The sequence below is a fragment of the Tamandua tetradactyla genome, chromosome 2 (genome assembly GCF_023851605.1).
Source record: "Tamandua tetradactyla isolate mTamTet1 chromosome 2, mTamTet1.pri, whole genome shotgun sequence".
NCBI classification, from domain to species: domain Eukaryota; kingdom Metazoa; phylum Chordata; class Mammalia; order Pilosa; family Myrmecophagidae; genus Tamandua; species Tamandua tetradactyla.
In genome coordinates, this window is record NC_135328.1 from 151,428,461 (window position 1) to 151,456,328 (window position 27,868).

The 27,868-nt window shown below is 38.3% G+C and overlaps 1 protein-coding gene across 7 annotated transcripts in view; it reads left to right on the forward strand.

Moving 5' to 3' along the window:
* TULP4 (TUB like protein 4) overlaps nucleotides 1–27,868 on the forward strand; it is a 422,942-nt gene that overhangs the window by 377,180 nt on the left and 17,894 nt on the right. For all 7 annotated transcript variants that reach the window (XM_077149362.1, XM_077149360.1, XM_077149357.1 and 4 more), the window contains 5 exons: nucleotides 1,395–1,619; nucleotides 2,721–2,955; nucleotides 8,109–8,253; nucleotides 10,963–11,107; nucleotides 25,796–25,889. In XM_077149362.1, the coding sequence (XP_077005477.1) occupies nucleotides 1,395–1,619; nucleotides 2,721–2,955; nucleotides 8,109–8,253; nucleotides 10,963–11,107; nucleotides 25,796–25,889 (844 nt within the window). The remainder of the gene's footprint in view (nucleotides 1–1,394; nucleotides 1,620–2,720; nucleotides 2,956–8,108; nucleotides 8,254–10,962; nucleotides 11,108–25,795; nucleotides 25,890–27,868) is intronic.

The window sequence follows — 27,868 nt, forward strand, 5'->3', positions numbered from 1 at the left end:
GACACATTAACAATGTACCTGGTCACCCAAGAGCTCTCATGGTACAACAGGATGAATGTTGTTTTTATGCCTGCTAACACAACATCCATTCTGCAGCTCATGGATCAAGGATTCATTTCAACTTTCAAGTCTTATTATTTAAGAAATACATTTTGTAAGGCTATAGCTGCCATAGATAGTGTTTCCTCTGATGAATCTGTGAGTAAATTGAAAACCTTCTGGAAACAATTCACTATTCTAGATGCCATTAAGAAATTTGGGATTCATGGAAGAAAGTCAGAATATCAGTTTTAGCAGGAATTTGGAAGAAGTTGATTCCAGCCCTCATGGATGACTTTGAGGGTTCAAGACTTTGGTGGAGGAGTAAGTGCAGATGTGGTAAAAATCATGAGAACTAGCATTAGAAGTGAAGCCTGAAGATGTGACTCTATTGTTGCAATCTCATGATAAAACTTGAAAAGATGAGGAGGTGCTTCTTATGAATGAGCAAAGAAAGTGGTTTCTTTGGATGGAATCTGCTCCTGGTGAAGAGGCTGTGAACATTGTTGAAGTGTCAACAAAGGCTAGACTATTGCATAAATTTAGTTGATAGAGCAGCAGCAGGGTTTGAGAGGATTGACTCCAGTTTTGAAAGAAGTTCTCCTGTAGGTAAAATGTTTTCAAACAGCACCGCATGCTATGGAGAAATCTTTTGTTGAAAGGAAGAGTCAGTCATTGTGGCAAACTTCATTGTTGTCTTATTTTAAGAAATTGCCACAGCTACCCCATCCTTCAGCAACCACTACCCTGATCAGTCAGCACCACCAAAATCAAGGCAAGACCCTCCACCAGCAAAAGGATTATAACTCATTGAATGCTCAGATGATGGTTAGCATTTTTTAACAATAAAGTATTTTTTAATTAAGATACTTACATTGTTTTTTAGACATAATGCTATTGCACACTTAATTAACTTCAGGATAGGCTATAATATGGTCTAACTTATATGTACTGGGAAACCAAAAAAATTTGTGTGACTTGCTTTATTGCGGTATCTACTATTTTACAGTGGTCTGGAACCATACCCACAGTGTTTCCATAATATGCCTGCATACAGAACTGATTAAGTTTTATGTTTTATGCTACTATCAAATTAAATTGAATAATACACAGGAAAGGACTTTATAAAACCTCCAGTGCTTTGTTATGTATGCTCTGGACTGGGAACTTAACTACTTGCCAGTGAAAATACAAAATTTTCATTATATAGCATTTAACATTCTCTATTGTGTTTTAAAAACAATATTCCCAAAAGCAACAACTCATTTTATTTTGCTTGAGGCAAGGGTGTATGCTCTTTCTGTGCTTAAAACTAGAGCAAAGCTTGATCATAGTCTCTCTTCCTATGCTGGCAGCGCCCCATCATCTCCATCTGCTGGGGCCACCGGGACTCACGGCTGCTCATGGCCTCAGGGCCAGCCCTGTACGTGGTACGAGTAGAGCATCGGGTATCCAGCCTGCAGCTGCTGTGCCAGCAGGCCATTGCCAGTGCCCTGCGAGAAGACAAGGACGTCAGCAAGCTGACCTTGCCACCCCGCCTTTGCTCTTACCTCTCCACTGCCTTCATCCCCACCATCAAGGTAAAAGCATCCCAACCCCCTTTTACCTCCTGCCTCTCATATCCCTGCTCCAGGGGGCTCACTAAAAGAAGGGCAGAGACACAAACAACATGAAAGCAACAGTGCCAGGGTACAGGGGACTTATCCACTTCTTGACAAGAAAACCTGAGTCCTGAAGGTGTGCTGCTCTGCAGAGTTTTGCCGATTTCTTCCAAGAATGCAGTTTGTCCTTAGCGTCACTGTTAGCGTCTGTGTGAGATTTGTTTTGTGTGCTAGAGGTTACCTTACTTATGCAAAGGCAGTATTCTGAGCTAAATTGCTATGTCATCCTGGTGAATGTTTATTTTAGCATTTATTGTACAATAGACATTGCTCGGGGTATTTTGTAAAAGTCTATCTTGTTTATTCCTGATGATAACCCTAGAACAGATGCTGCCTTTATTCTCATTTGAGGAAAAAGAAAACAATTTCATAGGAGTTTAGTAACTTGTTCCATAGTTCATCACTGGTATGGCCAGGATTTGCACCTGATCCAATTCTAGAACCTGCTTTATGCAGGACTCACAGCCAGCCATCTCTTGTACCGCCACTTCAGACACCAGTATGTTTTTAATAGTGTGTGGAATGTATCTTGTCAGGTGCTGTTCAAGTGTGGATTTCCCCCTTACCATCAGACCTACCACACCTTGAGTGCTACCTTTTTTTTTAAATTCTTTCCCTGTTTCTCAGTATCAGATTGCTTTTTTTTTTTTGGTCACGGAAAGAAACATTTTCCTGAAACCAGAGTTTCAGAATCTGTTGTGATTTTTTTTTTTCATATTGCCTTAAAATCTTGGTTCTATGCCGGTGACTCTCAAGCCTGACTGCACATTAGAATCACCTGCGGAGCTTTTACAAAAGACTACAGTTGCCCAGACCCTACTCCCAGGGCTTCTGATTTCTTTGTCTGGGGCAGGATCCCAATGGGGGCTTATTGGAAAGCTCCCCAGGAGAGCCTCTGTGTGCCCAAACCTGCAAAGCACTGCTCTAGACCAGGCCAATGTCAGGGAAGTCAGAGATCCTACTCAGCCAACTGTCCCATACCCACTCATTCTTCGTTTTCTTGCCACATGCTATCTCCAGCCCCCGATTCCAGACCCCAACAACATGAGAGACTTTGTCAGCTACCCCTCAGCCGGCAATGAGCGACTGCACTGCACCATGAAGCGCACAGAGGATGACCCAGAGGTGGGTGGCCCATGCTACACGCTCTACCTGGAGTACCTGGGTGGGCTCGTGCCCATCCTCAAGGGACGGCGCATCAGCAAGCTGAGGCCAGAGTTCGTCATTATGGACCCGCGGACAGACAGCAAACCAGGTGGGTCTCCTTGCTATAGGGACTGAAGGCACTGGTCTCATGTGCGTTTGAGAAATAGTATGCTTTACAAGCCATACAAAGGTAATAATTCCTGTATATAAAATGGGAGCCTTTCTTAGGTGGGTGGAACATCCTGGAAGCTACTACATTTTCATATCCTATTTAAGTTAACAGTTTTCTAAATGTATGCTCCAAAAGTGTCATCACAGCATTCTGTAAACGTCTCATGTAATTTGGGCTATGGGTGGAGGAAACCTTAACTCTCAATCAAGGGAAGCAGGTGCAGGTCTTCTAGGAGTTACAGATTCCCCTTCACTTATTTGGCAAGTATCCATTGAGTGTCTTAATGTAATATTGAAACAATATGAAATAGTAATGTTTTCAAATCTTAACCTACTCCACTCCTTGCTATCATCTTGCTTCTATCCCTCTCTAATCCACTATTAACTGCTTTTTACCTGATTATTGGTGAAAATTCTTGCTTGTCCATGAAAATCTTGATATGATGTGCTAGCACCTTTTCCTCAATTAGTGAATGTTAAGGTCTCAGTATCCACCAACTCAAGCATTCTGCCATCTCCCTGTGAAATCTCCCTTGTCTTCAGCTTACTCCTCTCCTTGCTATCATCTTGCTTCTACCCCTCACTAATCCACTGTTAACTGCTTTTTACCTGATTATTGGTGAAAATTCTTGCTTGTCCATGAAGATCTTGATATAATGAATCACTCCCTCCTTCCCAAAACCCTCAACCTGTTCTGATTTTTCATTATTCAGTTAATTTATTCGAGAAGCTCTCTGCATGCCTCTCTTAGGTACAAGCTTCTGGAGGGAAGAGACTTTGTCCTTTTTCTTATACTGCTTAGTGCTAGCACTTTATCCTCAATTAGTGAATATTAAGGTGTCAATACCCTCAGTATCTGCCAACTCAAACATCCTGCCACCTCCCTGTGAAATCTCCCTTATCACCTACTGCAGAATGGACAGCACGTGTCCTCTGTGCCCTGAGGCCCATCATGCAGACTGCTGACATCTTACTTGGGTCCCTGCCATTAGTACGCTGGGGTCCTGACTGTCCCACTGGGTCATGAAGGCCTCGAGGAAGGAAACTGAATCATCTCACTATCCCCAGTGCTAGCAGACACCTGCCCTTGAAACAACATTGGTTGAATGAGATGTGTTTTCATTAGTTTGTACTTACTCTCTCTACTTCCTGGCTCCTGTTCACTCTGCAGCCCAGTTGACTGGCCTCTACCCCTCATCCCTGAAGCTGCCATCAAGGACATGGTAGAGTCATCCTAACTGCCCATTGCAATGGGCCTTTCCAACCTCGGCCTTCCCTGCCTACTCCAAGATTTGATACAGTTGATCCACCTCTGTCTGCTGTTTTTTTCTTCTCAGCATCTGCAGCAGCACTTTGCTGTGTTCCTATATGAAATTCAAAGTAGTTAAACTATGCTTTTAAAATTGGGTATTAGTGGGCGGGCCACGATAGCTCAGCAGGCAGAGTACATGCCTGTCATGCCGGAGACCCGGGTTCACTTCCCGGTGCCTACCCATGCAAAAAAAAAAAAAAAAAAGGGTATTAGTGAATTTTGCTGTCTTTTGACACAATCAGCGAACAAGAGAAGAGAGTGAGTGGAAGGATTGGGAGCTGGGAGTGAGGCAGATAGGAAGAAGGGAGAGGATAACTTCAGAAAGAAGGAAGGTTAGGTTGAGACAGAAGGGAGAACAGCAAATTAAGCAAGAAAAGTACAATTTCAGAGGAAAGGAAAAGAAAAAGACATTGAAATTAGAGCTAACTGAGGAGTTATTACACCAGTGTTGGGTCATGGGATGTCACTGAATGGAACTATCTCTAAGATCCCTTCCTTATATACAATTTTATAAAATTGGTACTCAGATTAAAATATTGACCATTTATGTGTGACCCTCCCTCCCATTAAAGAAGAGGCCAGGGGTAGAAGGATATAGGTGTGTGGTGAACAAATAAGCCTTTCAGAGATGATGCCTGACCTCAGCCTACCAAATGCCCTGTTTGTTTCTTGATTTTTAACATTGATCAGCTCATGTCAGACCCAGGTTGAATTGATTGCCGACAATCCTTTGAGGGAATGTTTTATTTTTATAATTAAAAGAATTAAAAAGTTGGAAAGCAGAGCAAATCCAGAAATATTTACTCAGTGTAAGTACTTTGATAGGTACTTTGGTCTCCTGTGATAGGTAAACAATACCAGGATATCTCTACTTTCACATTTATGATCCATTTTGGGCAAAAACTTAAACATTTGAGAAGTTTAATAAAGTCAAGAATTTAAACACCTCAAGACAAAAACAGATGTGTCACAGGCAGAATATGACTCATTGCCACCTGAATGGTATATATAAACTAGTTTAGAAGGGGGAAAGTTTTGATTTTGAGAGGCCAATTAACTCTTGTGTGCCACCTCCATGCATATCACCTAGTAGGTATACTGGAAGGCAGCTTCCTAGGCCTCAGCCTTAGATTATGATTCCATACCTCTGGGTGGGGTTTGGAACCCTGCAATTTAGTGGGTTCCCTAGGTGGTTTTTATGCAGTATAGCTTGCACTCCACTATTATAAATGTTCTCTGAGTGACTTAACAGATATTAAAATTGTTTGTTTTTATAATAGAGAGCATGAATCCCAGTGATTTTTTTGAAAGCAGAAATCCAAACATTTTCAAAAGAAAGCTTTAGTCAGAGATTATATTTTAAAGGTACTAAAAAAGCTTTTAAATAATAATTTTTCAAATTCTAAAAAGATGTCTAATTCAGGTTACATATTTTGAAACGCCTTCAATCCAGATGAAATAAGTATATATTCTTAAAAATTGACAGTTGGTATGAAGCCACCAGATGCAGTAGTTAAAATTTTGCTTCTCAAAGAGCAATCCCAACTTATATTTTGGTACATGTCCTGAAGGATTGTTCCAAAATTTCCATGATAATTTAATGAGACTCACTAGAAGTAAGAGGTACCTATCAATGGCTTCCCCTAGTGTTTAGCTAATACATGGCAGTAAATTTATAGTTATGTTGATGACATATATCATAGTGCCAGTGTCTACACAGATGAAATTATTACACTGAACAAGCAGGACTGTGGCAGGGTGGGGGGTGGAGTGATGTAATAAGAAAGCAAGTTTCATTTTCTTACACACACTACCTAAATGTCCATCTTATGGAGAGTGTCTTCCTCTGCTCCTTGATTAGTCTTTCTCAACCCTGGCTGCACCTGGGAATCACCTGGGAAACTTTAAAAAATATCAGTGTCCATGCCCCACTCCCAAAGATTCTCATTACTGGACTACAGCCTGGGCAACAAAGTAGATACTCAAGAAGTACTTTTTGAGTCCCAGGAATTGTTCTAGCCTCTGGAGTTACAACAGGAGACAGAATAGACAATGTTTCTGCCCACCTGAGATTTATACATTAGTTGAAGAGACAGATGATTTAAAAGTAGTTATAAGTAAAGGGGAAAAAGCAAATAGTATGGGACACATCACATGCAAAATCCTGGCATTAAAGTGTAAGCTAGGGGCAGGCCACTGTGGCTCATCAGCTAGAGTTCTCGCCTGCCATGCCCGAGACCCGGGTTTGATTCCTGGCACCTGCCCATGCACAAAAAAAAAAGAGTAAGCTGGGAGTTGAGTGTGCAGTGCATTATTGGATTTCCTCAGGCAGTGAATTGGTCATGTGTTCAGGAATACACAGAAGTGCACTGACATGCGTGTTTGAATCATGACAGTTTCATTTGATCCAGTCATTCCTAATTTTAAAAACATAAAGCACTGCTGGGGGCTTGTGAATTAATCCTTTTCATACTACTATACGTGGCTGGATTCGTGAGCCATGCTTTCCGGTTCAGAAAGTTGTTTAAGAAGTGGGTCATGTAGGTAATACAGATTTGGTGCCAGCCTCCATCCCCAAGACAAGTGCCTCCCTGTTCACAGATGTCTAATTCATATTGTCAAAAGTGTAGAGATAAGCAGAATTCTCGCCTGCCATGCCAGACACCTGGGTTCAATTCCTGGTGCCTACCTTGTTTAAAAAAAAAAAAAGTGTAGGGATTAATTCAGATTAGCAAACTCTACCTCTGAAATGTAAATAGCCTCTTCGAATGGTAAAATCACCATATTCTATAAATTATTTCGTTGTGATGGAATGATTCCGTTTTTTTTTTCTTTTTTATTAACTGGTAAAGCTCTTGGATCCTTGAGGGAATGAGACTTTATTTGGCAAGAAAAAAGCGATTTTGAAGAATGGGGTACTTCCAACTAGAGCATACCTAGCAGGGAACAGGGCAGAGTGGGGGTTTGAGTAGTATAGGGATGTGAGAGCCCTGGAAATGGGAACTGTGAGGGGGTTGACAAGAAGAGAGTTCAAGGAGGATGTCAGAGGTGAAGGCAGACTTCCACTACTCTGCAGTTTTGTGAGTCCTCTGTATACATAATCTTATTTTCTACCTTGGAACCTCTCATTTCCTCCTCATGGTCAATTGACAAAATTATTTGAGTGGCTTAGATGCAGGACTCCTCAGAAAACCCAGAGCTACTATGGAATTTTCTTCTGGAAAGGTCTTCTTTTCACTCATTGCTCCTTGCAGACAAGTGGCTCCAACTGAGGACTAGCCAAGCCCCCAGGGCCATCTTGTGGCAATTCCAGTAAACATAAACTATTGAAGACTCCAAACCAGACATGAATCTGGAGAATTCAAGTCCAGAACAGGCCTGGAACCTACCAGATCCTTCCCTAGGCCTCACGTCAGATGCTGTTGAGGGAGCAACAAGTCAGAAAGCCCTCGCTCAACCTGGATTCCAGAACCATCTGGAAGCATGAACCAGATGGACATCTGATGTGCTGTTTCAGCCTTTGGCACAGTAAACAGTGCCAGACTATTGTGTACCTTCCAAGAGGTATTAAAATGCTTTGACCATTTTGACAACAGTACAATTACTGCCTAATTTACTTAGAAAATGTAACAGCATAAAAAGTTAGAACAGAAAAGAATGCTATGCCCCTTTTTATTCCAACCTTTGGAAGTCAAGTGATGGCCTGTAGAAGGAGTCTCTCCTTCAGATTATAATAATGATCATTGTTTCTTAAATTTGCTTTTGGTGTGTCTTACCAGATGAAATCTATGGAAACAGCTTGATTTCTACTGTGATCGACAGTTGCAACTGCTCAGACTCCAGTGACATTGAACTGAGTGATGACTGGGCTGCCAAGAAATCTCCCAAAATCTCCAGAGCTAGCAAATCACCCAAACTTCCCAGGTAATCTCAATAAGCGTGTTCTTCTTTTTTAACAAACCCGTGTGCCGCTGGACATGTGTGTGTCTGTGCCCACACTCAGGGTCCCACTGAAACTGACTCAGGGAGAGCACAGCAAGAGAAAACATCTTCAGCCTTTTTATCTGAAAGAGTCTCCTGGCATTTTTACAGCATTTCATTGTTTTCATATTTCTACATAGAAAAAAGCACCTGAAAGGAAGTTTGCCAAACCCCACTTTCCTAGTGGTTACCAATGAAGGTTGAGGGTATAGGGGTAGCTACACCTTGACTTGTTTTTTCTTCCAGTTTGTGAAAAATAAGAAAAAAAGTTTACTGTGTACATAATGTGTTGAAGAGAATGCCAGGCTAAATGATAATAATGCTGTATTTTTTTTTTGAAAAACAGTAAACTATTCTTTTTTTTTTTAATCTAGATCCTTAAAGGTTTGTGCTAACGAATGGCAAAGAGCTGTGAGGAGATGGAGGGGCTGTGATGCTGTGGCTCTGCCGCCGTGGCGTATATGTGATTAGCATCTCAGTTTCTTTATCTGTAGAAGACCAGAGCTTCACAAAAATCCCTTCCTGCCAACAAAATTAAGGCATACTTTACAAACAGCAAAATACACAACTCTTAAGCACATAGCCCACTGAAGATAAAGAGCATTTCAGTCATCCTGTAAAGTTGTTCTGTGGCCTGTCCCATTCAGTAGCCACCCCATAGAAGTAATCACTTCTCTAACTTCCAGCAGCATAGACTCGTTTTGCTTGCTCTTGAATTTAACATAATTGAAGTCAAATAACATGTATTATTATCTTCTTGGGTTTTTTGTTGAATATAATGATTCTGCAATTCACCCATGTAGTTTCATGTATAGGTAGTTTGTTTTTGCTTATATTGCTCTGTAATATTCCATTGTAATGAATATACTACAATTTGTTTATTCCATTTACCAATTGGTAGATATTTGGGTAGTTTCCATTAAGAGGTTATTATGAATAAAACCATTATAAACATTCCTATTCAAGCCTTTTTGTGGACTTTTCTTTTCGGGATATACTTGGGAGGAGAATTGCAGCATCACAGGGTGAGTACATGTTTAACTTTACTGGAAACAACCAAACAGTGTTCTAAAGTGGCTGTACCATTTTCAGCCCCAACAACGTGTGAGGATTCCAGCTGCTTCCCACTCTCACTTGCAGTTGTATTGTCATTTCATTTTTTTAAGAGTAATTTTGCCAATTCTAGTGTGTATGTAGTGATATCTCTTTATAGTTTAATTTTAATATCTCTGTTGAGCACTTTTTTATGTCTATTGGCCATTTAGATATCTTTTCTTGTGAACTATCTGTTCAATATTTTGCCTATTCTTTCTTGGGTTATTTTTCTCTTATTGAGTTGTAAGAGTTCTTTATATATTTTAGATGTGATTCCATTGCTAATATATGTATTTCTTTATAGTCTAAGGTTCCTCAATATTGCTGTCTCCCTATATTCATCTTCCTTTCTTTCCTTCTTTCCCCACTTTCAATCCCCCTACACGCAGTGCCCAGGTTGATTGTCCTGAAACATAGCTTTAATTATCTCAAGCCCCCACCATCCTCCCATCCTCGGGAGCCCTAAGTATCTTAACAAGCACTCAAGCAGTAAATATGAAGCATAATGCATATCTTTCATACAAACTTTACCATATTCATTTTATAACATTCTCTTTTGGGAACATTGGAATTAAATACATGTGTCTCCATGTTAAAAATAAAGGAACTGGTATAAATCTCCCTGACAACATGGGACACGACTCCCGGGATGAGCCAGAATCCAGCATCATGGAATTGAGAAAGCCTCCTTGACCAAAAAAGGGAAGAGAGAAATGAGACAAAATAAAGTTTCAGTGAATGAGAGACTTCAAACAGTCATGAAGTTATCCTCAAGTTATTCTTATGCATTATATAGATATCCCTTTTAGGTTATGGTGTATGGAGTGGTTAGAGGAAAATACCTGAAACTGTTGAACTATATTCCAGTAGCCCTGATTCTTGGAAGAAGACTGTATAACTATATAGCTTTTTACAGTGTGACCATGTGATTGTGAAAACCTTGTATCTGATGCTCCCTAAAAAAAAAATAAATAAAAAATAAATAAAGGAACTGAGGACCAGAGGATCAAAAGGCAGTAGAAAAAACCTTAGATTTATTGATTTGATTTAAATATTGCAGGTGGTATTAGATACATCTGTTGAAATCAAAACTCTGATATAGGTAATCATTTTTAAATTATCGTGGCCATAGGGTAAGAAATTACCCTTCCAACTGGCCATTTTGTTCAGGACTAATTTTGCAACCCCCTAGCAGAAGGTATATGGGCATTCCTAAACTTGCTATAAATCAGTAGAAAGTGAAAGACTTAATTTCCTGCAGTTCCTTACAAATGAATCACTTGCTTTAATCTCAGTGTATTTTTAAATATATGCTATTCAATATACAGTTCCATCATTCTTTCCTCATGTTCATAAAGCAAAAAGAGTAGACCCTTCTGCCAATAGAGACTGTTAATTTAGAAAACTGGTCACTGAAAAGCTGACCCAAGTGAGAGCATTCACAGGTACTTGTCTGGAATGGGAAGAGACATGCTAAGACTCATGGCTGGCTTTTGACAAGGTCATGGTAAGGCTTTCTGACCTCGGGTGTCTGACCTTCCGACCTTGTCTCTGTAGGATCAACATTGAGGCTCGGAAGTCCCCAAAGCTGTCCCGGGCTGCTCAGGAGATATCCAGGTCTCCTCGGCTACCAATACGGAAGCCCTCCATTGGCTCACCCAGCCTGACGCGAAGAGAGTTTCCATTTGAAGATATCACTCAGGTAGTGTCTAGCCGCAGCCTCCATTGTGTTTTACAGGGCTGTAATGCATGTCTGGTCTCCAGCTGTCTTTCTTACCTTTTCTCATTGTTTGCTTGATGATTGCTGAACACGCAGCATGTCCAAACCAGAACTGGCCATCTTCCTCTCCCACCTGTTCCTGTGTGTTCCTATCTTTTGTCTTGATTCAGAACATCAAGCTTGGGGAGGAATAGACCCTTCATCCCCACCTCTTCACTGCCACTGCCTCTATGCAAACATAGTTACCCTTGCTCCACTTTGGTCCTTTCTTGCTGACTATTGCCAGGCACATCTACCTAAAATATAGCTGTGGTTGAGACATACCCATACTTATCTATCTGTGCTCTACCTCCAGCCCATTCTGATCCCTCAGAGGACCACACACACACGTGCACACACGCGCGCGCACACACACACACACACACACACACACACACACACACACACCAGTTTCTACAGAACAAAATCCCTGGTATTTATGCCCTTCTTAGGCTGGTCTTGCCTGCCTTTCCGTTTTGGTTTCTCCACCCCCATCCCCCTGACCTCGCCTCAGTCACTATGTGCCACAGCCCTACTGTTCTCCAGCCTTCAGCTACACTGGGAATCTTCCATGCCTGGGTTACCCAACTCACCTGCTCTATCTCCTCCCCTTGTTTCTGCTACTGCCCACATGCTTCCAGGGCTAATGTGAGTGTCACTGGCATCATGAAGTAGCCTTCCCTGGCTCAGCCACAGCAATTCCTAACATCTTGTTTATAACTTCCATATAACATGTAACAGGGAATTCCATGTATACAAAAAATTACAAGCCTTATCTCTTCCAGTAGCTCCTTGATGGTCTGTATCTTGATGCTGTTTTTTATTGATATTTGTTATTGGTAACTGAATTATATCACCTACAAAAGGCATGTTCAGGTCCCAACCCCTGATCCTGTGGGTGTGAACTCATTTGTAGATAGGACTTTAAAAGATTATATTGATTAAGGTGAGGCCAAACTGAATGAGGATGGGCCTTAATCCAATATGACTGAAGTCTTTGTAAGCAAAGGAAACAAGACACAGAAAAGAAAGCCAGGGAGAGCAGCCAGAAGCTAGGAAGTCCACAGAACCCAGAAAAGAAAGGAAAAGATACCAAACTGAATTAGATTGTGCCTGAATCTGCATTACTGAAGTCCTTTATAAAAAGAATGAAATTTGGATAGTGAGAAGCCAGGGGGAGCAGCTAGAAACTGGATGTTAGTGGAACCTAGAGGAGAAAGGAGAAGACATACCGTGTGCATCATTGTGTATTGGAAAAGCCAAGGAACCCCAAGATCACTGACATCCAGAACATACTGACCCTGGAAGGAAGCAAGCCTTCTAGCCTCTGAAACCATGAGCCAATAAATTCCTGTTATTAAGCAAACCCATTGCATGGTATTTGTTGTAGCAGCTAGGAAAGTAAAACAGTTTTTGTTACCAGGAGTGGGATACTGCTATTGCAAATACCTAAAAATATGGAAATGGTTTTAGAATTGTGTAGTGGGTAGAGGCTAGGAAATTGTGAAGGCTGAAAAATGAGTGAAAGCTGTAAAGAAAGTTTGTATCATCTTAGAGAATATATATCGTCGTGAACAGAAGAATGTTGGTAGAAATATGGGCATTAAAGGTTCTTCTGGAAAGCCCTTAGAGGGAAATGATGAATGAACACATGATGAACGTGTTACTGGAAACTGGAGGAAAGGTGATCTTTGTTATAAAGTGGCAGAGAACGTGTTGTGTTCTGATGTTGGATGGAACACAAAACTTAAAAACAATGTACTTGAATATCTAGCTGAGGAGATTTCCAAACTGTGTGTGGAAGGTGCAGTCTGTCTTTTTTACAGCTTAGGGTAAAATGCAAGGGTAAAGGGATAAGCTGAAAATTAAACTCTTAAGCACAAAGGAACCAACAACTGATGATTTTGAAACTTCTCGACTTATCCAGGTAATGTTCTCTGAGATTAGGGCCAGAAACACCTCAATCAGGCTGCTCCCTGAGCTTTCAGGAAGTGACTCCCAGAGAATAGGGTTCCATGTGAGTGAGGGTTTAACTGAACAACTCTTGCTAACGAAGATGTGGCTGAACATGGATTCAGTGGAAGCCAGGATTGGAACTACAGTTATCCAGAAAAGATCTGTGGAAAATTTTATTGTCTGAATGTTTGGACCTCCTGGAACTGCACACAAAGCCAGTAAGGTTTTTAGGAAATATGTATGAATAGAAGTAATACCTGAAAGGGACAGAAAAGTGATGAATTGGAGGAAGAATTCAAAAGCAGGAGCATGGTAACCAAGGTCTGGATAGAAGAGATGGCCTCGGGCCAAGAGAGCGGGCCCATTCACATGTGTGGAAGAATAGGTCCATCCCTACACTTGGAGAAGGCGGGCTTTGTGCCTCATTGTTCAGCACTTTTGCTGAACAATGAGGCACAAAGCATAAGGAGATGGTGGGCCTGTGCCTTTAGATTCCTGGTGAGACTAGCCACCATCCCAATACCCAGGTGTTGAGGAGATATGACTCCTGTGCAAGCACTTAAAAGGGAAGGGAGGCTGCTGGGTCTCCTGCTTCATCAGGCTCAGAGGAACAAAGCTTCAGATAACTCAAAGCACCAAAGCCTCAGATGACTCTCAGACCTTAAGATATAATAGGGTTTGTCTTACTGCATTTTGATCTTCTCTGGGACCCATGTCTGCTGTTTTCCTTTGAATTTTCCCTCCTAGAAGGGGAATGTTTATCCTATGCCTGTCCCACCATTGTATAGTGAAAGCATATAACTTGTTTCCAGGTCTCACAGGTACATCAGATGGAGGAGAATTTTGCCCTCAGACAGACTACACCTGTATTAGTTTGTTAAGCTGCTGGAATGCAATATTTCAGAAATAGAACAGCTTTTTAAAAGGAAATTTAATAAGTTACAATTTTACAGTTCTAAAGCCATGAGTATGTCCTAACTAAGGCATCCAAAGAAAGACACCTTTGCTCAAGGAAGGGTGATCTGTGGAGGCACGTTGTTGGCATATACTGGTTCTGGTTCCCATTTCATTGCTTCCAACTTTCTGATGCCAGTGATTTCCTCTCTGAGCATCTGTGGGCATTCACTTGGCTGCCCCAGGACACAACTCTGGGTTTTATCTCTTAGTTTAGCATCTGTTGGAGCCAGAGATTTCTTCTCTTTAGTTTCTGGCTATTTCTGTGACTCCTTGCTTAGCACCTGGGCTTTTTCTGTCTCAATTTCCAAATGTCTACATCGGCCCTGAAGTTTCTATTGGCTATGAGCTCTCTCCAGAATGTTTCCTCTTTTAAAGGACTCTAGTAAACTAATCAAGACCCACCTAGAATAGGTAGAGTCATATCTCCATCTAATTAAAAGATCACACCCACAATTGGGCATGCCACATCTCCGTGAAGATGATTTAATCAAGTTTCTGCCCTATAGTATTGAATCAGGATTAAAAGAAATGGCTGCCTCCACAAGATAGGATCAGGATTAAACATGGCTTTTCTGGGGTACATAATACTTTCAAACCAGCACAATACCTATGACTGATTTTAATGAGACTTTGTACTTAGCATTGTTACTAAAATGATTTAAGGCTTTGGGATATTGTGAGGAAATGAATATATTTTGTGTGTGAAAGAGGCATATCTTTTGGGGATCCAGAAGGTAGGCTACTGGGAATTGAATCATGTCTCCCACAAAAGACATGTTCAGGTCCCAGCCACTGATTGTGTTGGTGTGAACCCATTATAAACAGGACTTTTGAAGATGTTATTAGAGTTGTGCCCAAACTGAATTGAATTGGTCCAAGTCCTTATAAACAAAGGAAATTGGACATAGTAAAGGAAGGCACAGTGAACAGCCAGCAACTGGAAGAGAAGGTCAGCAGAACTTGGAAGAAAAAGAAGACAATGTCATCTGCATTGTCATGTGACAGAAAAGCCAAGGAACTCCAAAGATTGCCAGCCAGCTAGAAGATTCTGATCCCAAGAGGAAGCAAGCCTTCTAGCCTATGCCTGTGAGCCAATAAATTCCTGTTGTTAAGCCAACCCATTGCATGGTATTATTTCCTAGCTGCTAAAATGTATGTGTATACATGCCTTGAGCATAATAATACTGTTTTTTAATGGGTTTGGATTTAATTTAATGAAACAACAAATAGTCAAGCAGTTTCAAGACATAATGATATCAGTGCAGCAGATATTACCCTCAGAAAGAAATATCAAGGATAAAAATGGAATCAGTTAGATACTTTCTCTAGTCTAGTAATTAGGGGATAGGAAAAGTCAAGTAAAGGTGTCCAGAACACTTTGGTAGACTTTTTAGACTACACACATGTAGGGTACACTGGGACACATCCATCCCTCACACCCAATTCCAGATATACATTTCATTATTTTAAAAATGGGTACCTGAAGATGGTGGACCGGAGTAAGTGAGTTCACTCCTGCTCTGTGAAATAAGATAGAAGATGGAGAGAAAATGTCCTGGACTGAAGGTCAGGTGCTGGGAGTTCACCGTGGGTCTCTTGTGTAGTAGTCAGCAAGTCTGCCACTGGAGTACCCATGTACCCCAATCTACCTTATAATAGACCCTTAAGTTGAACTGAATCCCCTACATGAGATCTGGACCTTGATTTGGCAGAGAATAACAAACAAACAAATTGCAAAAAGGACTCATTCACCAAAAATAAGTAAACACAAAACTTGAGAAGAGTGAAGGAAACCAACTTTCATAATAACCATATCAAGCTAAACAAATGCCCAGAATACAACAGAAAATCACAAAGCACACAAAGATCCAAGCAGAAATGACCCAGCCAAATGACCAAATCAGAATTCCAGAGGGAACATAGAGTATGGAACAACTACTCAAGGATAGTTATAAAGAAATAAAGGATATCGGGAAGACACTAGAAGAGCATAAAGAAGAATTTGGGAGGTTAAATAGAAAAATGGCAGGTCTCACAGAAATGAAAGATACAGTAGACCAAATAAAATATATACTGAAGACATATGACAGCAGATTCAAAGAAGCAGAAGGAAGAATAAGTGTACTAGAAGATAGAACAATAGAACTAGAGTTCACAAAAGAACAAATGGCAAGAAAGATGGAAAAGATCTTAAGAAATGATGGATAACAAGAGGCACAAAAATAAAATACTCACTGGTGTCCCAGAAGGAGAAGAGAAGAGTAAAGGATTGGGAAAGTTAGTTGAAGATATAATTGGAGAAAACTTCCCAACCCTTATAAAAGACATGAATATACACATCAAAGAGGCCCAGCAAACTCCAAATAGAATAAATCCAAACAAGCCCACTCCAAGACACATACTAAGCAGACTTTCAGGTATTGAAGAGAAGCAGAAAGTCCTGAAAGCAGTATGAGAAAAGCAATCTACTACATACAAAGGAAAACACATAAGACTGACATGTGTTCTAGTTTGCTAGCTGCCTGAATACAATATACCAGAAACAGAATAGCTATTAAAAGGGGGAATTTAATAGGTTGCTAATTTACAGTTCTAAGGCCGAGAAAATGTCCCAATTAAAACAAGTCTATAGAAATGTCCAATCAAAGGCATCCAGGGAAAGATACCTTGGTTCAAGAAGGCCAATGAAGTTCAGGGTTTCTCTCTCAAGTGAGAAGGCACATGGTGAACATAATCAGGGCTTCTCTCTTAGCTGAAAGGGCACATGGCGAACACGCATCATCTAGCTTTTTCTCCTGCCGGTTTCATGAAGCTCTCCTGGAGGCATTTTCCTTCTTCATCTCCAAAGGTCACTGGCTTGTGGATTCTCTGCTTCATGGTGCTGCAGCATTCTCTGCTCTCTCCAAATCTCTTTTATTCTCCAAAATATTTCCTCTTTTGTAGGACTCCAGAAACTTATCAAGACCCACCAGAATGGGTGGAGTGGCATCATCTAATCCACCTTAACAACCACTCTTGATTAAATCTAATCTCCAGGGAGATGATCTAATTACAGATTCAAACATACAGTATTGAATAGGGATTATTCTGCCTTTACAAAATGAGATTTTGATTAAAACATGGCTCTTCTAGGAGACATACATCCTTTCAAACCAGCACACCATGGAAGCAAAAAGGCACTGGTACAATATTTTTAAGATCCTGAGTGAGAAAGGCTTTCGACCAAGAATTCTTTATCCAGCCAAGTTATCCTTCAGAATTAGGGGAGAGATTAAAATCTTCAAAGATAAAGATTGCGAGAACTAGTCAACAAGAGACCAGCCCTACAAGAAGAACTAAAGGGAGCCCTCTCAGCTGATAAAAAAAGGCAGGAGAAGGAGGTCTGAAGGAGGAATTAAAGAATATGAATAAAGGTAATTTAAAGGAAAAGAGAGAGAGAAGGAAAATAATATAGAGATCTGACAAATAAAAACTAAAGGACAAGATGGTAGAATCAAGAACTGCTTTTACAGTAATTACTTTGAATGTTAATGGACTAAACTCACCAATTAAAAGATACAGACTGACAGAATGGATCAAAAAATATAATCCATCTATATGCTGTTTACAAGAGATGCATCTTCGACTCAAAGACACAGTTAGATTGACAGTGAAAGGATGGAAAAAGATCTTCTATGCAAGCAGTAACCTGAAGAAAGCAAGAGTAGCTATACTATTATCAGACAAAATAGACTTTAAATGTAAAGATATCATAAGAAACAAAAAAAATACATTGTATATGCATAAAAGGGACACCAGGAAGAAATAACAATCATAAATATACTTTCCAAAGTACATGAAGCACATATTGGAAAAACTGAAGGGAGCTGTAGACATGTCAACAGTAATAATGGGAGACTTCAGTACACCACTCTCTGCTATAGATGGAACTACCACACAGAGGATCAACAAGGAAATAGGGAACCTAAACAATAAGACAAATGAATCAGATCTAATAGACATATATAGATCTTTACATCCCAGAACACCAGGATACACATTCTTCTCTAGTGCGTGTGGAACATTCTCCAAGATAGATTATCTACTGGACATAAACTGAGTCTCTATAAATTCAACAAGATTGAAATTATGCAAAGCACTTTCTCTGATCACAATGGAATAAAGCTTGAAATTAATCACCAAAGAACCCAAGCTTTCACAAATATATGGAGATTAAACAACACACTCTTAAATAATCAGTGGGTCAAGGAAGAAAGGTGCTAGAGAAATCAGTAACTATCTGGAGATGAATGAAGATGAGAATACAACATATCCAAATTTATGGCAAAGGCAGTGTTGAGAGGGAAATTTATTGCCCTAAATGCCTATATTAAAAACCAAGAACGAGCTGGTTCCGGCTTGAGGAACAGGGTGGTGGCCAGGGCGACTCCCAGGGAGCAGTTGGTATGCTAGTGCTCCCAGCAGTTGTGGAAAACTTTCGGCTTGGGATGTCAACAAGGAGATCATGCAGTGAGACTTGTTCTGGTCCTAGGTATGTTTTGTCAATTGAGAGTGCTGAAGAGATACAAGAATATGTTGCTGACCTCCTCCAGGGAATTGAAGGCAAAAAAGGTCAATTTATAGAAGAGCTTATAATCAAATGATAAAAGAATGATCATGAATTGATTTCTGATCCTTTGCAACAGAGCTTCAGAAAAGATGAAATTTTAGAGGGGCAGAGATCAGGAGGCCAACTAAAGAGGAGTAGGTGGAAGGGAGAAACACACAGGAAGTTCCTGCATTTGCTAAACCTGACACAACTATAGAGGTCAAAACACCTTTTGATTTGGCCAAGCTCTCACAACAGCCCTGTGGGGCAAGCAGAAATACTTATAATCATGGAAATTTGGCAAAATAAATTTCCCCAGAGAAGGGAATAGTTAATTAAGCTAAGAAGGAAAAGCAGTAACCAAAAAGTTCTTATTGTTATCCTCCTGCGAAAAATATGGAAAATCCAGCAGCTGTTTTTGCAGGAATGGAAAAGCCAGTCATTCAATTCGTATGAAATGGCAAGGGACCCTGAATAATCAAAACCATACTGAAAAAGAACAAAGCAACAGAAATTAAAACAGTTTGATACTGGCATAAGGAAAGACATAAACCAATGTTATAGAATCAAGAGTCCAGAAATAAATCCACAAATCTATGGCCAGCTGATTTTTGACAAGGGTGCTGAATCCATTCAATGTGTAAAAAATAATCTCTTCAACAAATGGTGCTAGGGAAACTGGATATTCACATTCAAAATAATGAAATTGAACTTTACCTCATACCATACACAAAAAGTAACTCAAAATAGATTAACAACCTAAATAAAAGAACAAATACTCTAAGATTCTTAGAAGACACACAGGGGAAAATCTTTAGGACCTTGTATTAGGCAATGGATCCTTACAATTTATACCAAAAGCATGAGCAACAAAAGAAAAAGTAGATAAATTGGATTTCATCAAAATTAAAAACATTCTTGCTTAAAGGACAACATCAAGAAAGTGAAAAGACAACCTACACAGTGGAAGAAAATATTTGGAAATCACATATCTGATGAGGATTTAATATCCAAAATATGTAAAAAAAAAACTCTTACAACTAAACAAAAAGACAAACAATTTAATTGACAAACAACTTGAACAGATATTTCCCTAAAGAAGAAATACAAATGGTCAATATACACATAAAAATTGTCCAACATCATTGTTCAGTACGGAAAAGCAAATCAAAACCACAGTGATATACTACTTCATACCTAGCAGGATGGCTGTTATTTAAAAAAAAAAAAAAAAACAGGAAATTAAAAAGTGTTAGCAAGGATGCAGAGAAATAGGAACCCTCATACATTGTTGGGTAAAATATAAAATGGTTCGGCTACTTTGGAAAACAGTTTGGTGGTTCCTTAAAAAGATACATATTACCGTATGACCGACCCGTCAATTCCAGTCTTAGGTAGTATACCCAAAAGAATGCAAAGCAGAAACTCAAACAAATCAGTATTCATAGCAGCCTTATTCACAGTACCCAAAAAGTAGAAACAACCTAAATGGATAAACTGTTTTATAGCCATATAACAGAATACTGTTCAGCCCTAAAAATAAATCAAGTTCTGATGCATTCCAGACAAGTGAACCATGAAAATATTATGCTAAATGAAATAAGCCAGACATAATAGGACAAATATGTGATTCCACTTAGATGAAATATTTAAATATGCAAATTCATAAAGACAGAAAGTGGATTAGTGGTTACCAGAGACTTAGGGGAGGTAATTGCTTAATGATGGGGGAGTTATTGTTTAATGAGTACAGAGTTCCTTTTTGAGTGATAAAAAATTTTAGTAATGGTAGGCAGTATTGTAGCACAACATTGTGAAAGTAATTAATGCCATGAATTTTACACTTAAAAAATGGTTTAAATGACAAATTTTATATTTTATTACCGTAATAAAAATACATGGAGTAATGTTTGTAAAATAATGTAACATTAAAGAAATAGAAGAGGACAGTGAACTCTTTTTTGTCAATAGGGGAAAAAAGTGAGCAAAGACTGTCACAAACAAAAGATGTTTAACCTTACTAGTAATTAGGATGATGAATTCACCTAATTTTGCCCAGTACTTTCCCAATTTTAGCACTGAAAGACCTGCATTCTAGGAACCCACTAAGTCCTGGACAAACCAGGATGGTTGATCACCCTCCTGGTAATCAAATAAGTATTTATTAAATCATTGAGATATTGCCTATCACATCATCAAAGATTTTAAAAAGAAAATACTCAGTCATAATGAGTTTGTATTAAAACAGGCACCTTCTCTGGACTACTGGTGGCAACAAATTGGTTTAAACTTTTTGGAGTGTGCATCAATAACTGTGGATATGATCATGTACTTTTTGTTGTGTTCATACACTTATGACTTGTAATATTACTTTTCAAAATCTAACTTATGAAAATAATCAGAAATACACACAAAAAAACTTATGCTCTGCACAATGTTATTTATAATATGGAAAACTTGAACTGGTTTAACTGTCATACAGTAGGAGAAAAATTTAAATAAATTATGGTTCCCTCATTTGATGAAATACCATGCAGCTAATAAAATTGTTCCCTAAAATGTTTAAAAAAAAACAAAACAAAACAAGGATGAGCAAAACTTAAGGATTTAACTGCTCACCTGGAGAATTTAGAGAAAGAACGAAAAACTAACCCCAAAGCAAATAAAAGAAGAGAAATAATAAACACTAAAGCAGAAATAAACAAGCTGGAGATCAATAAAACAATAGAAAGAATCAACAAAACTAGAAGTTGGTTCTTTGAGAAAATTAGTAAAATTGATGGTCCCCTTGCTAGACTAACAAAAAAGAAAAGAGAGAGGATGCAAATAAATAAAATCAGGAGTGAGAAGGGGGTTGTTACCAAGCATGAAGACATTTAAAAAGTCATGAGAGTATTATGAACAACTATATGCCAACAAACTAGATAACTTAGATGAATGGACAAATTCCTAGAAACACATGAATTACCTATACTGACTCAAGAATAGACGATCTCAACAAACCAATTACAGGTAAAGAGATCCAATTAGTCATCAAAAACTTCCCAGAAAAAGAAGCCCAGGACCTGATGACTTCACCAGAGAACTTTATCAGACTTTTCAAAAAGAACTGACACCAATCCTGCTGAAACTCTTCCAAAAAATTGAAGAAAAAGGAATGCTATCTAACTCATTTTATGAAGCTAACATCACTCTAATACCAAAAATTGGGTGAAGACGATACAAGAAAACTACAGACCAATCTCGCTAATGAACATAAATGTGAAAATGCTTAACGAAATACTAGCAAATCATATCCAACCGCACATTAAAAGAATTATACATCATGATCAAGTGGGATTCATACCAAGAATGCAAGCAAGGGTAGTTCAACATAAGAAAATCATTCAACGTAATGCAGCACATTAACAAATCGAAAGTGAAAAATCATATGATCATTATCAATTGATGCTGAAAAAACATTTGACAAAATCCACCATCCTTTCCTGATAAAAACACTTCAAAAGTTAAGTATCGAAAGAAACTTTCTCAATATCATAAAGGGCATATATTAAAAACCCATAGCCAGCATCATACTTAATGGTGAGAAATTAAAAGCATTCTCCTTAAGATTGGAGAGAAAAGGATGCCCACTGTCACTGCTATTATTCAACATTATATTAAAAGTACTAGCTGGAGCAATTAGACAAGAGAAAGAAATAAAAGGCATCCAGATAGGAAGGGAAGAAGAAAAACTTTCATTATTTGCAGATGACATGATCCTATACTTAGAAAATCCTTAGAAATCTACAGTAAAACTACTTGAGCTAATAAATTCAGCAAAGTGGCAGGATTTAAGATTAATGTACAAAAATCAGTAATGTTTCTATACACAAGCAAGTGACCTATCTGAGATGACAACTAAGGAAAAAATTCCATTTAGAATAGCAACCAGAAAAATTAGGAATCTAGGAATAAGCCTAACCAGGGATGTCAAAGACTTATACACAGAAAATTACAGAAATTGCTGAAAGAAATTTTAAAAATGGCTCAGCTCCCCCCCCCCCCAAAAAAAGAAGAAATAAAAATGACCTAAATAAATGGAAAGATAGTCCATGTTCATGGATAGGAAGATTGAATATCTTTAAGATGTCAGTCCTACCCAAACTTTTTTACAGACTCAATGCAATACCAATAAAAATCCCAACAACCTTACTTTTGAAGACCTGGAAAAACTAGTTGTCAAATTTATATGGAAGGGGATACATAGATATGGTTCCATGTAATTATGATGTTCACATAAGGTGTGTATTTATGTGTGCCAAGTGCATGTGTGATTCCGCCTACTCAAGGTGAGTCTTGATTAGTTTACTGGATCCTTTAAAAGGGGAAACATTTTGAAGAAACTTCAGAGCAGATAGAGGCGACAGAGCTAACAGAAGACCCAGATATTTGGAGGTACTGGAAGAAAATGCCCCTGGAGAAGATGTTTGAATCGAGAAGCCAAGGACACAGCAGATGCCAACCACATGCCTCTCCAGCTCACAGAGGTGTTCTACACCCATCATCCTTCTCAAATTAAGGAATCTTTTTCCATATGCCTTAGTTTAGACAATTTTATAGGCTTAGAACTATAAACTTGTAACATTAAATTCCCATTTTAAAAGTCAAAAAAAAATTTTTTTATATAGAAGGGAAAGAGACCTCGAATAGCTAAAGATAACCTAAAAAAGAAGAGTGAACTGGGAGGTCTATTACTTCCTGACTTACTTTAAAGCCACAGTGGTCAAAGCAGCATGGTACCAACACAAAAGACAGAAGGACTGACCAGTGGAATAGAATCGAGAGTGCAGAGATTGACCACCAAATTTATGTACATCTGGTCTTCTATAAGGCCCCCAAATCCACTGAATTGGGACAGAATAGTCTTTTCAATAAATGGGCATAGGAGAACTGAATTTCAATAGCTAAAAGAATGACCGAGGACTCCACCTTGCACCCTATATAAAAGTTAATTCAAAATGGATTGAAGACCTAAATGTAAGAGGTGCCATAAAACTTCTAGAAAAAAAATGTAGGGAAGCATCTTTAAGATCTAGTAATAGGAGGTAGCTTCTTAAACTTTATACCTAAAACACAAGCTGTGAAAGGAAAAACAGACAAATGGGAACTCTTTAAGATCAAGAGCTTCTGTGCTTCAAAGGACTTTGTCAAAAAGGTGAAGAGGCAGCCAGCTCAGTGGGAGAAAATATTTGGAAAGCATATATTAGGTAAAAGCTTGATATCCATCCTGTGTACGTAAGGAAATTATACAGCTCACCAACAAAAGAACAAAGAACCAATGGACAGAGGAAATTAATGGGCACTTTTCTGAAGAGCAAATACAGATGGCTAAAAAGCACATGAAGAGCTGCTCATCTTCATTGGCTATAAGGGAAATGCAAATTAAGATGACAATGGGATATCACCTCATGCCTATGAAAATGGCTGCTATTAAACAAACAGGAAACTCTAAATGTTGGAGAGAATGCAGAGAAATTAGAACACTTATTCACTGTTGATGGAAATGTAAAATGGTTCAGCTGCTATGGAAATCAGTTTGGCGATTCCTCAGAAAACTAAATAGAGTTGTCCTGTGACCTGGCAATACCAATACTCTGTATGCACCCAGAAGAATTGAGGGCATTGACATGAACAGACATTTGCACACCAGTGTTCATAGTGGCACTATGCACAATTGCCAAGAGATGGAAACAATCCAGGTACCTGTCAACAGACAAGTGGATAAACAAAATGTGGTATATACATACAATGGAATATTATGCAGCATTTAGACAAAAGGATGCCCCGAAACATATGATAGCGTGGATGAAACTTGAGGACATAATGCTGAGTGAGATAAGTCAGACGCAAAAGAACAGATTCCACTATTATGTGATTCCACTATTATGACTCTGATAAAGCCGCCAGTGTTTTGGAGCAGATAGAGGGAAAAATCTGAGTTGAGGGCATGGTAGCCCATGACAAACTCTGGAAACTTCTGTAGCTACTTGTTGAAGTGTGCTTTGAAAATTATTGCTTTTTTTCTTTCTTTTCTTTGTATATATATGTTATATTTTACAACTAAAAAACGGTTTTAAGAAACTATAGACCGTTATAGTAATATTAGATAAAATAAATTCCTGAAATAAAAAATTTGAAAATATTTTGTGACATAGCTCACTATTATACCAAAGTTGATATTTGTAAAAGTTTTTACTTGATTTTTTGAGAGCACGCAGTTTTCATGGTTAATCAAATGATATTTAAGATACTATTTAAAAAATAATAATAAACAAATAAAAACATAAAAAGCTACTGTTTAATATTTAGAATTCAAGTAACTCTGATACCCATATTTATAGATTTTTTCCCTTCCTTGCCTTTATTTTAAATTGGTCTATGAAACATATTGTACGAACAGGCTTTACGATTGTTATTTAAATTTTTTTAATATGGCTACGGATAAACTAACTAAGATATCCAGTTTAGGTGGTTAAAATTTCCATATATTAATTGTAAAAATATTTGTATCTTCACATGTTCATGAAATCAGAAAAATATTTTGTAACGTAGGTCATTATTATGGCAATGCAGATATTTGTAAGAACTTTCTACTTGATATTTTGAGATTATTCAGTTTTGACAGCTGATCAAATGATATCTGATTTAGTGTTTAATACTTAGAATTTAAGAACTTTGCTATCTGCATATGCAGATTGTTTTCCTTGTTGCCTTAATTTTAAATTGCCTTATGAAACTTTGCACAAACAGAGGCTTTACAATGATTATATGGATACTTTATTTGAATATGCCTATGATTAAGCTAACTAAGTCATCCATTGTTGGTGGTTCTAAGTATATTTTTGTTTTCTTAAATTTAAAAAAAAAGAAAAGAAAAGTACCTGGCATTCAGTCCATATGTGTTGTGGCAGAATAAAGGGGTAAACACGGCTCTAGTTAGCTTCTGGTCTTAAATTGGTAGAATAAAATAAGGAATGAATATTTCAGGCAATGCACACTTGTGGCTTTTAAAGCACTCACTAAGTGACTAATAGAAAACATGGAAATAGTTTGTGATTTTTCTTTCTTTTTTTTTTTTCTCTCCACAGCACAACTATCTTGCTCAGGTCACGTCTAATATCTGGGGAACCAAATTTAAGATTGTGGGCTTGGCTGCTTTCCTGCCAACCAACCTTGGTGCAGGTAAAAACCCTGTCCTGTCTTCTACCTCCTATCTCAGTTTGAATTTCAACTGCAAAATCCAATTTCATCCTTCAGTCAGCCAAAAATAGGAAATGAGCTCTTAAGACACCAAAAGATTAGCATATATTTTACCTCTAAACTTTGACTTCAGCAACTGTGATTTTACTAATTTTAGGATTATCGTTCAAATTGATTTTTTGCCAGTGCCACTTATTTTTTTTAATATATGACAGAAATAGGAGAACTCTCTATCAAAGAAAGCTCTGATTGGTTTCTAGACATTTTAATATCCAGTCCTTTTACTGTCGGAAGATCTTGGTACCAGTGTTTTTAGGTTCTTGAGTCAAAAGAAACTCCTTTTGAAGAAGAAAGCATTAAAGACTGTAAAGAGAAGCTGGCTGACTGTTAGTACAGTTCTTAGTGGTAATCTTTATAAATGTCATATCTAAATACAAGGTAAGTATGTATCTTTTCCATGACAGTACGCATAGAGGAAAATTGAGCCAAGAGAATGCTAAGCTGGGCTGGAACCCAGCCCAGATGAATAGTAGCAATCTTGTTATGTTTATCTGATAGACAGTGGGAAAATGGCATGGGAGTGTTTTTAAGATAATTTAATTCTGATGAGTAGATCCCATTTGGATAAGGAGTCATGTGGCTCACCTCCTCATCTCAGGCTGCCTAATTGTTCAACTCTATACTGTCTGTCTTGAGGCTGGCTTGGCTGACAGCCTCCTGTGCTGACATCCTACGTCTTGAATGTGCTCTGTGTAACTACTATGTGCAGCTTCTGAAAATTTCTTAATCTACTTAGAGGAGTTGTTTCATGCAGTTAGATCCTCTAAAATAAACTATTCTACCAAATAAAATGTTTAAAAGACCTATTGCTATGTATTCATCTTCAGAGATTAATTACATCTTGCCACATTTGGATTTTTCATGTTGAGATTTCTCAGTTCAAAGAGAAAGAGAAATAAAAGGAAAGCATAATACTGAGTTAAGAAATGCAGCGGATCATCCCTGAACATAAATGCAAATAAAATCTCCTATAATATTTTTAACAACCTGGATATTGTCTGATGATACAAAAGCCTCTTCTTCAGTTATTCAACAGTGCCCTGTTGGTGTAACCATTGCTATTTGAGTATCATGATTATCTGCACATCAGCAAGCTGAGAGCTTCATCATCTGCTTATAGTAAATATTTTTAAAAGCATGGAAATGAGAATTTAATTGATGGATCTTTTCACTTTGCTCTTATTTCCTGGATGTTAGGTAGATCCACAAATAAGGCAATAGGGTTGTTAAAATGGGAAAGTCTATGGTACTTTTGAGGTGCATATGTCTCAAGTGTGAGCAATTTGAGTGCCCAGGACAAAAGCTTTGTGTTTGATGGCACTGAAGTCATTCTCCTAATCATTGACTGTTTGAGAAGAGTTTTTCAGTCTGTATAATTACTATTCATTTATTAAGCTAAAAGAATTTTCCCCCTTGATTTACGAGAAAAATTAAATGAACACAGATTCTAGAAAATAAGTTGCATATGGCATCCCATTTAGGTCATATACATATATATGTGTCAAAGACAATATATGACGTTTTGGTGGACTTACAAAAAGTGAGTGCTGATCCCTATATCAAAGAATTTATTTCCTTTGATTAGAATGATCTGACCTGTGAATGTTTTTATCTTTGATTTTTTGCATTTCTTAATTTGTAAAATATGGAGTCTCTCTCAGTGCCTCAGCCATGAGTTTGGAGGCAACTGATGTTTTGTTTTGTTTTGTTTTAACTCCTCCTAAGATATTTTATTTTATTGCTGTTTGTCAGTCTGGACAGCAAAGAATAACACTTTAATCCATTAATTCTTCAGCTATACAGAACCATAAAGAGTATCTAAACCACAATTCATATTTACTTTCTTTTGTGGGCAATAGAGACGAATACATAGGCAAAGCCTGTAAGAACCGCTGGGTAGT